At 58.8% G+C, this 12,227-nt stretch overlaps 1 protein-coding gene across 1 annotated transcript in view; it reads left to right on the plus strand.

Moving 5' to 3' along the window:
* CAMTA1 (calmodulin binding transcription activator 1) overlaps nucleotides 1–12,227 on the plus strand; it is an 837,244-nt gene that overhangs the window by 732,631 nt on the left and 92,386 nt on the right. The window contains exon 10 of the mRNA XM_040645728.1: nucleotides 10,662–10,802. Within this exon, the coding sequence (XP_040501662.1) occupies nucleotides 10,662–10,802 (141 nt within the window). The remainder of the gene's footprint in view (nucleotides 1–10,661; nucleotides 10,803–12,227) is intronic.

The following is a 12,227-nucleotide window of genomic DNA, read 5'->3' on the forward strand; positions in this document are numbered from 1 at the left end:
GGGGTTCTGCCGGCCCCGGGTCAACTTTGAGTGGAGAAGAATGCCAGGGAGCCCTGTGCTGCAGTCCTGCTGGCCTGGTGGAAAACGTGGTTAGTGTTCCTTGGCTGCCTGGAGCCACAGTGGCTCTGAACCACTGTGCCCTGGACCTTCCACTCTTGGCTTTACTTGAGCCTGCAGGAAGTCAGATAGGGCCCTTGGAGGGATCCCCTCCTCTGAGCATCTGTGGCTTTCTGCCTGGCCCCTTTCCTTGGCAGCCTGGGAGGGGACAGGCATGCCAGCCACTTCCCAGCTAGCAGGAGATGAGGTGATGCCATCCAGAGTGAGGGATGAGGGCATGAATTTGAAGCTGTGCTCACAGCCCTTCCCCCAGCTGTCCTGCCCAGGGACTGGCCAGGTGGCCCTGCATCGCCGAGCGAGGCCGGGCCATCCTGCAGACCTCCATGGTACCAGAGATCATCAGGCGGCTCCACCAGCCCCCTCTGGGCTTGGCTCTACTCAGACTGCCTTCCCAGGGTCCCGAGACCTGTGGGTGAGAAAAGAGGAGGGCTGGCTGGGGAGCCTGTGTAGCTCCAGGGCCTGCACCCACACGTGTGCAGTGAGGCCAGGGTGCCTGGAGACAGGGAACTTCACATTGCTGGAAGTAGCTGATGTGGCAGAGAGGCTGGAGGGGAGCCAGCTCATCAGCAGGCACCCTCGTCTCCCAGGAGCTCCTCAGCCACCCCCATTTGAAGCCAATGGAACCCTCAGTGTCCAGAGCCCCCACCCCTTTCTCCACCTGTCTGAGCCACCCAGCCCCTGCAGCACCCAAGGCTTGCTCGTATAGTCAATACATCTGTTGTTTTCTCATAATTTTCCAGACAAAGACCAAAGATCCAGTAAGAGGGGCGGTGTTTATTTGTTTTGCTTTTTTGCTTAGATTGTAATCCTGGTGATTATAGAATATCAAGAAGTAGAATCAACAAAGGCTTTCCTTTCCGGCCCCGCACGGAACCCGTTCCTGGTCCATTAGCGCCACCTGGTGGCCAAGAGCAGCAGAGCAGCTCAGCGGTGTGAGCCCTCCGCAGGAGCCAGGCTCTCTCCTTGGCTCGTGCCTGGGGGACGTGAGGCACTGCGCTACCCCTGCCTGTGAATCTGGGGTCTGGGTTGTGGTGGGAGGCCGTCAGGGGCCTGCTGTGTGATTCTGGAGCCCTGGGCTGGGGTTGGGGCTGGAACAAGCAGAAGAGGGCCCCAGGGAGAGGCACATTACAGCCTTTCCTCTCTGACTCAGTCTATCCTGATCAGACATCAGCCGGCTGGTGCAAGACCAAGGGGCTGGCAGTGCCAGCGTGACAAGGAAGGCATCTCCCAAGTCTTGGCCAGAGTGTGTGGGTGGTAAGAGGCAGTTAGCAAAGCAGTCACAGAGGCGCTGCCCCCACGTGGCTACAGGCAGGGGCACGAAGATGGGTGGGGGAGGGGGGACAGCCAGGCGAAAGGGACTCTGCTGTAAGAACGGGTTAGAGGGTTTCTTTCTGGTGAGAAATGTTCACTTGGAAGCACTTTCCAGTGTCCTCTTCTCTGAAGTTACACTCGGGACAGGAGCAAGGGACCTGGAGTCAGGAACGAGCTTGGGCATGGCCGGGCAGCCCCCCACTGGGGCTCAGGGGAGCCAGAGCAGCTGTGGTTCCCCACCCAGCGCTCCGAGGCCCACAAAGCCTGGGCAGAGATGTTGGCTCAGTGCCAGGAGCCGTGGTCGACATTGAAATGGCCTGGGCAGATTGATCAAAGGCAGGCCCCTGGCCCACCAGCCACCCAGCCCCTAAGGCTTTCTGATTCCACAGGTCTGGATAAGATTCTCATGCTTTTTGAGGGATCCCAGCCTAAATCAAGCTCAGGCAAGAGGCTCACCACAAGCCCTGTCGTGGAGATCAGGGTCAGCACCCTTCTGGGGCCACAGGCCTCTTTGAGCATCAGATGGTATTCTGATCCACGTGGGAGGGAAGCAGGCACTGGAGGCAGAACCGATCTCGAGCATTCACCAGGAGTCGGGTGTGTAATTGGCCCCGTGAAGTCTTTCCATAGACTCTGGGTTAAGATATGCTACCCTAGAAGTTTCCTTGGGCTAAAAGTTTCGTGTTAGAGCCAGGCACATAATGGGGTCTTGCAGACATTACTGACTTGAACTCGTGAGAAACACTGTGTACCATGAAGAGGAGCATATCTGCGTCCTCATGGCAGGCCCAGGGCCCAGGGCGGCAGCATTGCCCCTAAGAGCAGAGGCACTCGTCAGCGGCTGGAACCTGTGAGAGCCGGAAGGTTCCGCCCTGCTCCCTGCCTTGGTCCGCAGGATGTGGAGTCACTGGGGGAGGTGAAGACAGTACAGAAGGGCCCAGAGAAGATTTTCCTGCCCGTTTTGCTTGTCCCTGTGGTTAGGAGCTGCTGGCACGGGGAGCAGGCAGAGTGGGCCCCTTACGTCCCCAGCTTCTGCCAGCACACCTTCCTGGAACCTCCCACCCTGGCACAGAGGAAAGCAGGCGGTGGGCATCAGAGGCAAGTCGGCTCGGGCTGTCTTCCTTTCCCTGCTCAGAGGACCTGGCTTGCTTTGCAAATGCGCTCCCTCAGGCTAAATTGTATGTGGCTGATCTGGCCCCCAAGTAGGAAAACTGAAAGAGAAATACTTCTTTTGATTTCCTGTCTCTCGCTGGCTGCCTGGGCACCGCGCAGCCCCTGCTGTTACGGAATGCCCAGCTCTGTCTTAACCATCCCCTAACTCAATGTGCTCTGATGGAGTGCATCCCCGGGCCACTGTGGACACCCAAGCCCCACCCACACCCCGTGCCTGACTGCCACCCAGAGCTGACATAGTCTTTGCTCAGTGCTGGGGGTGGTTTTGTTAAACTTCGAATCATTGCCAAAATTAAAATCTCCAGACTTTCAGCTTCTCTTGGAATATCGAAGGTTCTGGCCCACACACTGAGGAGCCCAGAGGCAGCTACCTCAGTGCCCCCTGCCTCCCAGCATGTAGGTACCACCTCCAAACCCAAGGAGGAGGCGTCTGATTCCAGGATCCTTACAAGCCCAGAGGCTCAAAAGAAGCAAGATGGCAACTGTCCAGAACCCCACGGGGCCCCCTGCCCCCACTGCCAGGGGCCTGGAGGGGCTGCTCAGAGAGAGGTCCCTCCTGCCGTCTCTGCTGCTGAGTGGGGCCTGGGGAGATGGTCTGCCTTTAAGCCTGAACAGGAGAGAAGAAGATTCCAGAGCCCACGTGGCTCCCCAGATGTAGGACGACTGCTGGAGCTTCTCTCCCAGCCAAGGCCAGCTGAGCTTTCGACATCACTAGACAACCAGAGCTCCGAGCACATTCACATTCTTACTAGGACGCAAAGAATTCGCTGCCTCAGCAACGGCGCCACTTAGCAAACCGGGAGGAGATTCCGAGAGCCTCCATCCAGCCAACTCTACGGTGCCTCGTCCTGGGCCCGCTTAGCAGGCAAACACCCAGCCGAGGCAGCTTCGTGTGTCACTGCACCGCTAGGAGATGGCCTGGGAGGCCAGGTGCCTGGCACGGGGAGTCCGTGCCTATACGGCCTGGACAGCCCGGATGGGCTCCCCGCTGGGAGGGTCCCTTCCCTGCCCCTCACCCTCCAGGTCCCAGGCCCCTCCCACCTAGAAGAAGTGCTCCTTTCTCAGGCTCTCAGCCTTTCTTCACCACATGTTTACCATTGGAACAAGGTGGATCCCCCCAAGACGATGATGCCCCATGTCCCCAGACTTCCAGAACCAGTAACTACAAGCTCATTGGGGACCCAGCACTTGCGTCCCTGTGCACACACACCGTTCTATCCCCACTCAGCCTCTGCACTCCTCCAAGTGAGATTTCTGGAAATGTTGTCCTCGGGACCCGTAGGAGAACAGAATTGAGGATGTGATGGGGAAACGGCATAGCGTGTGGGTGTCTGGATATGAGAACTCAAATCCAATGAAAATTTTATCCAGTTGAACCCAGAAATCAGAAACAGGGCCTTTATTCCTGTCAACAAGAACACGGTCAAGATGAAACTGGTGGCTGCTGGTCCCCGTTGACCTTGTTGCCATGGAGACAGCCTTCGCGTCAACAACTCACAGGATCCAACCGGGCTCATTCACGCAAGAGGCACGTGGCGGGCCCCCTCCAGCCTGCCTCCATCACATGGTTCCTAGGTGGGGTGCCCACAGGTCTCAGGGTTGCCCGGGAGCGCCCAGGTCGCACCGTGGTGCAGCCAGGTGATCACAGCGCCCCCGTCAGTCTCCCAAGGTGACCGGTCTGGACAGCAGGTCACATGGCCACCCTATTTATAGGTCGTGACTGAGTGTTGAGGACCTGAGCAGAAGTCCTGGATGAGTCCAGGCTGATGGGGAAGGAGAAAGGAACCCGCCCTACCCCCCACAGGCCTCATGTTTGGCGGGGGGAGAGGGGAAGTGATCATCTTTGTCACCAATATTCCACGTGTCACCTGCTTGTCATGGCACAGAGAACTCTCTCGTGCAGAGAAAGCCAAATGTCGGTTCCAGCAGACACTGCCTGTATGGTTACTATAGTGACTTAAGCTCCAGCCAGCATGCCCTGTCATGGGCAGAGAGGGACAGGCAGCTAGCTGTCACCAGCCTTCTAGAGCCACCGTGGGGCAAGCGGGGACCTTTCCAAGCTCTTCTTTCTGACTCTGTCCAGCTCCTCTCCAAACTGTTCCAGGCACGATGTTTTAGAACAGAAAGGGGGTCTGGTTCCGGGTCTTAGGCTCTGGTCTGCCTCAGAGCTCCTATGGACACCATCAAATCAGAATCCTGGGGGTGGGCCCCACTATCTGTCTCTAAAGTCCCTTGGGGAGCATGCAGTCAGGAGAAGCACCCATTTTACACATGAGCAAACTGAGGCCAAGAGAAATCAAAGAGCCTCCCGAGATCACATGTGAGTGAGGAAAAGAGCTGCAGAATCTCACCCCTGACCTCAGGCCAGCGTGTCCCCCCAGCCTGGCCCCGCCTCCCCCAGCTCTTCTTCCCATACAGCTAGCTGGGACATTGAGCTGAGAAACCCTACCCTAAGTTCCGCCGCTGCTTAGGATAGCCATGGTGGGAAGGGACATTTGTGGCTTCTGCAGGCACCCAAGAGGAGGCCACCTCTGGGCCCCTGGTCTCTGACTCAGTAGGTCTCCTCCCCACCCCACCCCCGATGACTGGAAAGCCAGGTGAGGAAGACCTGTCCCCAAACCCTGCCCCCACCTTCTCTGGGAGGAAGCTTTCTTTGAGTTCCCTGTCTTTTGTAGAAATTTCCCCTAAGTACACCCAAGTCTGCCAAGAGAACCAAGGCCAAGCAGGCCTCTGGGGACCCTGGCAGCCCAGGTGTGGACCCTGGGACGAGCTCCTCACACAGACCTTCCTCCCTGTCTTGCTGGCATCCAATCTTCTAAGAGCAGGTCCGTGGCAAGTCTTGCCTCCCACTTCCTGCCCTGGGTTGGTGGCCCTGCCTGGCTGCCCGCCCGGCCCTTCTGAGGCAGCTGGCACCCTCCATGGTCAGGATGGGCAAGGGGCTGGGGGACACCACCCAGCCCAGCCCAGCCCCAGGTTCAAGGGTCCCCTGCATGGTCACCACCCAGGAAACCAGACAGCCTGTCCCTCAGAAATGAAGTGAGTCCAGCTGTGAGTGGAAGGAACTCTCAGCCTCCTGATGGGGTAGCTCTCCCTCCTCTGCCCACTAATTAACCTTCCATCCCTTCCTGGGTCTCTGGCGGGCTGTGGGCTGGGGAGGCCCTGGCAGGCAGGTGGCTTAGTGGGAAGAGCTAGACTCTGAAACCCCTTGACACCCCCACTCACCTGCTGTGTGACCTTAGGCAAGTCACATAACTTTCCTGACGTGGTCCTCACATTAATGGAATGGGACGATAATTCTTCTTCAAAGGATTGTTGAGGGATTAGAGACATCGTCTCTAGACCAGTGGGTCTCACACTTGAGCCAGCATCAAATCCCCTGGAGGGCTTGTTAGGACCCAGATCGGAGCTCCATGGACGGAATTTCTTGGTCGGTCTGGATAGGCTGTGGGGGTGTCCATGTCTTATCAGGATCCCAGGTGGTTATACTGCTTCTGGGACCCCAGTCTAAGAACCACTTCCCAAAGCCCCATCCACTGGAAATGCTCCAGAGGGGACAGATAATATTTGTAATATAGTCAACAAATAAAGAACCCAGCACAGTGCCAGATTCTGGAACGTCCCTGATCTCAGGGCCTCTAGAATGTGCACACACACACACACATGCACACACACACACGTGCACACCAAGTGTGCAGTGCACAGGGCGGGTGGCTCTCTCCAGGGGCTTCCAGGGCTCCAGCCGGTAAGGCCGGGGAGGGGGAAAGCGGAGTCTGCCTGGGCCTCCATGACAGAATAGCACAGACCAGGGACTTTCCACCATGGGAATTAATCTCCATGTGCACACACACTCCCCGTGTCTCTTCCTCTTCTTACAAGGACACGAGTCCTGTTGGATCACGACCCCACCCTTATGACCTCATTTAACCTGGCACCTCCTGAAAGGCCCTATCTCCAGACACAGTCACCTTGGGGTTAGGGCCTCAACCTAAGAATTTGGGGGCACACAATTCTGTCCATACGGGGGGTGACAGGGAAGTCCACCTGGGCTCAGGCCTAGCCTGCCTTGCCAAATCTCCCCCAACCCCAGCCCTGCTACCACCACAGAGCTGGACCCGAGAAACCATAACCTAGCCCCAGGTGGCGGCGAGGCCCCACCCCATCCCCATCCCCCTCTCCCAGAGCCCAGTGACTCTCTTCACAGTGGTTGGCCGCCTCTTGGGTAAATTGTTCATCAGAAGCTTCTCTCCAAAGCATGGCCCACATGCTGTTGTCATTGATTTCGTTTTGATTATTCATATTAGTGGGATCATAGCTGCCTGGTCGCGGGTGGTAATTAGGGTAAGTGTCGCATACGGGCCAGGTCAGCACTGGAGTGGCCTGGGGGTCCCTGTGACAGGCACCCCAGCCTCTGCTCTGCTGGCCAGTCCTCATGCAGGGCATGCTCTGGGCAGCCCAGCCAGAGCCGGGGGGGGGGGGTGCTGCAGGGCAGAGCGGGACTGCTGGGGGGGCCACGGGAGCACCTGCATACCCCAGTTTCCAGTGGAAAGTGGGGCCCTCCTGGGAACTTCTGGCCTGCACAGACCTGTGGGGAAGTGGGATTGGCCCACCCACACACCTGCCTTCTCCCCCCCGTGGTACCTGCCCCTGCCCAGCCTTCCTAGGACCACCGCCCAGGGCTGTGCGTGGGTTGCTGTGGGGGCCCCCCACCCTGTGATTCAGCACAAGTTGGGATCCTCCCATTTGAGGTGGCCCACTGTGGCCTGGGAATTAGGAGCCCGGTGCCCTCCACCAAGATCTAGCAAACAGAAGGGACAAACATGACCCCGAACCACCAGGAGGCTGTTTTTCTGGGAATCTCCTTTTCTCTTTCTGTGCTTCCCCCTCACACACACACACACACACACACACACACACACACCCCAGGTCATGACCTTTTTAATCAAGTGTATTTTTAATGCAGTTTCCCTTTTGCTGCTTTTGCAAACGTGGCAGGGGAAGAGGGGGGAGGCAGGGGCCAGCCGGCCAGCGCACGTGTTTATTAACCTTTCCTTCATAAAACACTCTTTTCCCATAGAAATCTCCTTTCCCGCTGATTCATTACGTGTCGGGAAGCAGAGCATGACATGTTAAAAGCCGTCTTGATAGTATTTGATATTCAGTACTAACAACTCACCAGCTCGGAGGAGGGGGCTTCTCTCCCGGCCCCCACCCGAGGGGGAGGGACACAATCTGCATATTGAATGTGCCAAGACAGTAGGTAATTTGCATTAAGCATCCAGAAATTCTCTGCTTGCAATCTGTCACCCTTCACTGGGTTTTCATTTTATAACCTTCACAACAGACAAGAGGAGACCAAGAGGCAGAAAGAATTCAGTAAGCAAGCCCGCTTGGCACGGCTGGAGGGGAAGCCCGGAGTGGGCGGCAGCCGTCAGCAGAGAGGGGCTCTGGTCAGAAAAGCCAGAGGACTCCAGCCCAGGCACCTGCCACACTCGAGGGATTAAACTGCCCACCCACCCCCCACCCCAAGACCCAGACTTTCGGGCAAGGAATGGCCGTGTGGCCAGAAGCCGGAGGTGGGCTACCCTGTGGGGAGGCCCAGCGCTCATTTCTCCAGAGAACCAAGTTCACACCCAGGTGGGGGTTTTCCTGAGAATGCCTTGGTCTGGCTTTGCAACAGGCATCCGCTCAGAGTTCCCCATAGGAAGAAACGGCAGTGGCGGCCTCTGGAGGTTCTTCTGCTCCCGGACTTGGAGTAACCTGCAGAATTCAGGCTCAGGACAGAGCTGTGCGTTCTCCATCCTGACTGCCCGTGAGGAACTCCTGGGGAGCTTTAAAAAAAATGCCTGGCGCCACCCCAGGGCAGGGGCTGGGACACACCATCTGCATGTGCAGCCCTGCAGTGCAAGGGGAGGGTCCTCAAGCCCTGCCCCCGCCCCCCAGCCTCTGCTTCCTCCTCTACAAAACGAGCAGTCTGGAAAATGTCCTCAGCCAGGCAGACCCCGGCCTTCACTCCTGCCTTGACCAGGCCCTTTCTGTTGTTATCGTCTTCCCTATTGGGTTTCCAGGTGAGGTTGATTTGAGAAAAGGGCTCCATAGCTGTCATGAGATCTGCAGACCCCTGGCCTGGGCCTTGCCTTCCGGCTGCCGAGGACAGGTGGGACCTGAGTCAGCAGGAGTGCAGGCGTCCTGGGGCTGCCAGCAAGCCCCCTGAGGGATCCCAAGGTAGGAGAAGGTGGTCTGGAAACCGCCGCAACACCCCCTGCACAGGCTCTGAAGAGGCAGACACGACTTCCCCTCCAGGCAGCTCAGCCAGCGCGGGGACAGGAGCCGCTCAGCAGCAACCCCCTACCCCCTTGTGATGACACACAGGAAGCCAGGACCCTCTGAGAGCAGGGCCACCAGCCTCGTCAGAACGGGAGCGGCACCTGGGGCAGATGTGCAGAGAAGGAAGGAGCGCCCGACGGGGCTCCCAGCACATCAGCACCCCCACGTCAGGGGGCTTCTTTGAAAAACCACTAAGTCCTACATAAAGGAGTTCACAGGGAACGGTGGCCGTGGAGCTCTGTCCACGGGGCTCCAAGGTAGAGCCACCAGTGGCTGTCACCGCAGGCAGCTTCCTTCCCCGAGCCCGGTTCCCCCAGCATCGGGCAGGCCGGGGAGTGAGGCCAGCCTTGCGTGTGCTCGTGCCCATCACAACCAGGGACAGTCAGGACAAGAGCTGTTCTTGGCTGCGAACACACCGCCTACAGGCAGGTGGACGGGGCTTCCTCCTGGCCGCCCTGTGAGGCGGAGACTAGTCTATTCCCATTGCACAGGTGCGGGCCCCGAGACTCAGACAGGTTTAGTGACTTGCCCAAATCCATACAGCAAGACCAAAACCTGGACTCATCCCAATATGACTCTGACCCAGCTCCTCCCGTCTGTGTGGACCGTCTCCCTGCACGGCTGCTTCTGGAGCCTCACAGAGCGAGGGCAGGCATGGGGCAGGCTGACGGTTCTTCCCTGGAGCCCATGTGAGAGAAGCCCCTCCAGAGGAGAGAGGACATCGTCCTTGCACTGGCAAAGCCACTGGCCTCTCCCCGGCATGACCCCACCCTGCTTCTGTTCCCAGACCACCTGTTCCAACCGTCCCCATTTCACAGCAAGCTGGGTCCCTCCTAGAGCCCCGGGCACTGGCCCCCAGCCCCAGGGCTACGGACTCACTGCTTCTGGAACTGGGGCCGCTAGAGCCACCAGAAAGAGCTGGGCTGGGCCACGTGCCTGGTGTGTCGGCTGGGTCAGCTCCAGCGGAGGACCATGGAACAAGTGGGCATGACACCCATCAGCCCACAGGCCCAGTGGTCAAGTCAGTTTATTTTCGGCTTTCAGCCTCTGTCCTTCCAGGCAGGTGGGGAGCCATTCCGTGGATCCGCCACCACAGCAGGGACAGCAGAGGTCCCAGGCTTGGCCCTGCAGGTGGCTGGTCATCAGTGGGCCTCCACTGTCTAGGTCATGTGGGCCCTTCAGTCCTCCCCCTTCTCCCCCCACAGCCTAGCCTGCACTGCCCCTCGAGGCCGAGATGTCTGGTGAGAAGGAGAAGCAGAAGCTCCCCCCCAGGGTTGGGCATCCACCCCAGCACACAGCCTCCATCTCCTTTCCAAATCTCCACTACCTACAGTCTGGAGGGGGCCTCAGAGGCCGGCCACCTCTCCCTCCCAGTGCCTGCTCCCTTCTCCTCCACTCCGGGGCCCGTTGAAGAGCCACTCTCGTGCACTTGGACTTTGGGAAAATGGAAGCAAATCTCTAGGCAGTCCACTCCCCAGGCTGCACCGTAGGGAAGGGAGGCGGGGAGGCAGAGGAAGAGCACGGAGCTCCCAGTGGGAGCGGGGGTCTGATGGGCCAGCCTGCTCCCCCGCCCTCCGTCCTCCCTCCCCCCTGCCATGTGCATCAGTTCCCCCCTGGAGCCAGCCTCCCAGCAGAGAGGGAGCTATGTTCTGAGAGGGCCCAGGTCCCAGCCCTCCCGGGTGCTGCCCCTGCGCCCCGTGACCTCTGACCACCCCTCTGCCTCTCTCTCCCCATAGTCCACGGCATCAAGTGGACCTGCAGCAACGGGAACAGCAGCTCGGGCTTCTCCGTGGAGCAGCTGGTGCAGCAGATCCTCGACAGCCACCAGACCAAGCCACAGCCTCGGACCCACAACTGCCTCTGCACTGGCAGCTTGGGTGAGCGGGGCCCCACGGGCGGGGGGTGGGCGTGCTAGCAGGCGGGGGGGTCTGCCCGACAGCTGGTGTGGCTCTCTTCCTCAGGGGTAGCCTTCATGTCCGGTGAGCCGAGTGGGGTCGGCCAGGAGCCAGGGGACAGGGCAGGACAGGACAGCACCCGGGACAGACCCGCCCCCATCCTGCCCCAGGGGGCTGGTGGGGCAGCCCCCTTTGGGCAGGAGAGAGAGCAGTTTCCAGAGAAGCAGCTCCCTCTAGGAATGGGGGCAGCAGAGCCAGGGAGTGCATGGGGCTGGGGCTCCAGGCCTCGTCTACGCACAGCAGGCACCCTCCAGGCGCCATCCTGGGTATCATCAGCAGGAAGCCCAGGTGCCCGGGCACAGGGCTGACACGGTCTTTTCCGGGAGGGCAGCCCCGAGTCAATGGGACCACTCAAGCTAAACCTCTTTCTTTAACCTCTGTCTCCTCCAAGAATATAAAGTGTCCCACACTCTCTGTCCTAATGTGTCTGTTTTTCTGATAATGGTATTTGCTCTTCGAAATGTGCCTCCTCCACCTCCTTCTCTGCCTTAATTAGGTATTTCCATTAGAGGGTCATGTCGCTTCTCCACGACGTCTTCATGCATTCAGGAATCATGGTGGCGAGGCCGTAAAGGCTCAGGGGAGAACTCACCCTGTTATCAAAAGTGAAGTGACCCTCACCAGATGGAATGAAAATAATGGCAGAGGGAAGAGAAAAGGGGAGAGCCGACCTGGGGGAGGGGGGCTCGTGTGCAGAGCCCCGGGGAGACTGGCCAGAGTTCAGAAGCCCTTGGCCTAGGGCTTTCTCCCTCTCTGCCATTGAGCTGGGAGGTTAGGCCTCTTTCTTTGCTTGGGTCTTACAGGGATTTTGACCCACAAATTGTTGAGGACAGGCCCGGGCTGGCCACATGGGGAAGAGGGGCAGATATCTTTCTGCCTCTGGAGCAAAGTCTGGAACCCTCTTTGGTCCTGGGGCCTGAGAGCTAATCCAGAGAGAGAATATTGCCCTCCAACCCCCCACCGCCAAAAACACCTCTGTGCAGCCTGCACGGCCATGGAAGTTTGGGGCAGGGGAGAGAGACACAGCCACCACTCTGGGCCGAGCCCCCACAGCCAGCAGGAGCTGTTTCAGTAAAAGGGGTCTGTCTGTGAAGGTGGAAAGTACTTTCCTGGAGGATGACGGACCCTCCACCCTCTCCTTCCCAACCAGCTATGTCCTGAGACACTATTAGCAGTGTTGTTAGTAGTAGTGAAAGGACATAGAGGAAAGAGCCCCCTGGTCAGGACGATGGTTCCACAGAGCACATGAGAGCCCCAGGGACTGGGGTCGGGAGGCCCGAGGTCCCAAGTGTGGGTTACACGCCAGCCCCAGGGGTCAGCGGGCTGCCTGGGCTCCCAGGCTGGGCT

Source organism: Ursus maritimus, unplaced genomic scaffold (assembly GCF_017311325.1).
Source record: "Ursus maritimus isolate PB19 unplaced genomic scaffold, ASM1731132v1 scaffold_32, whole genome shotgun sequence".
NCBI classification, from domain to species: Eukaryota; Metazoa; Chordata; class Mammalia; order Carnivora; family Ursidae; genus Ursus; species Ursus maritimus.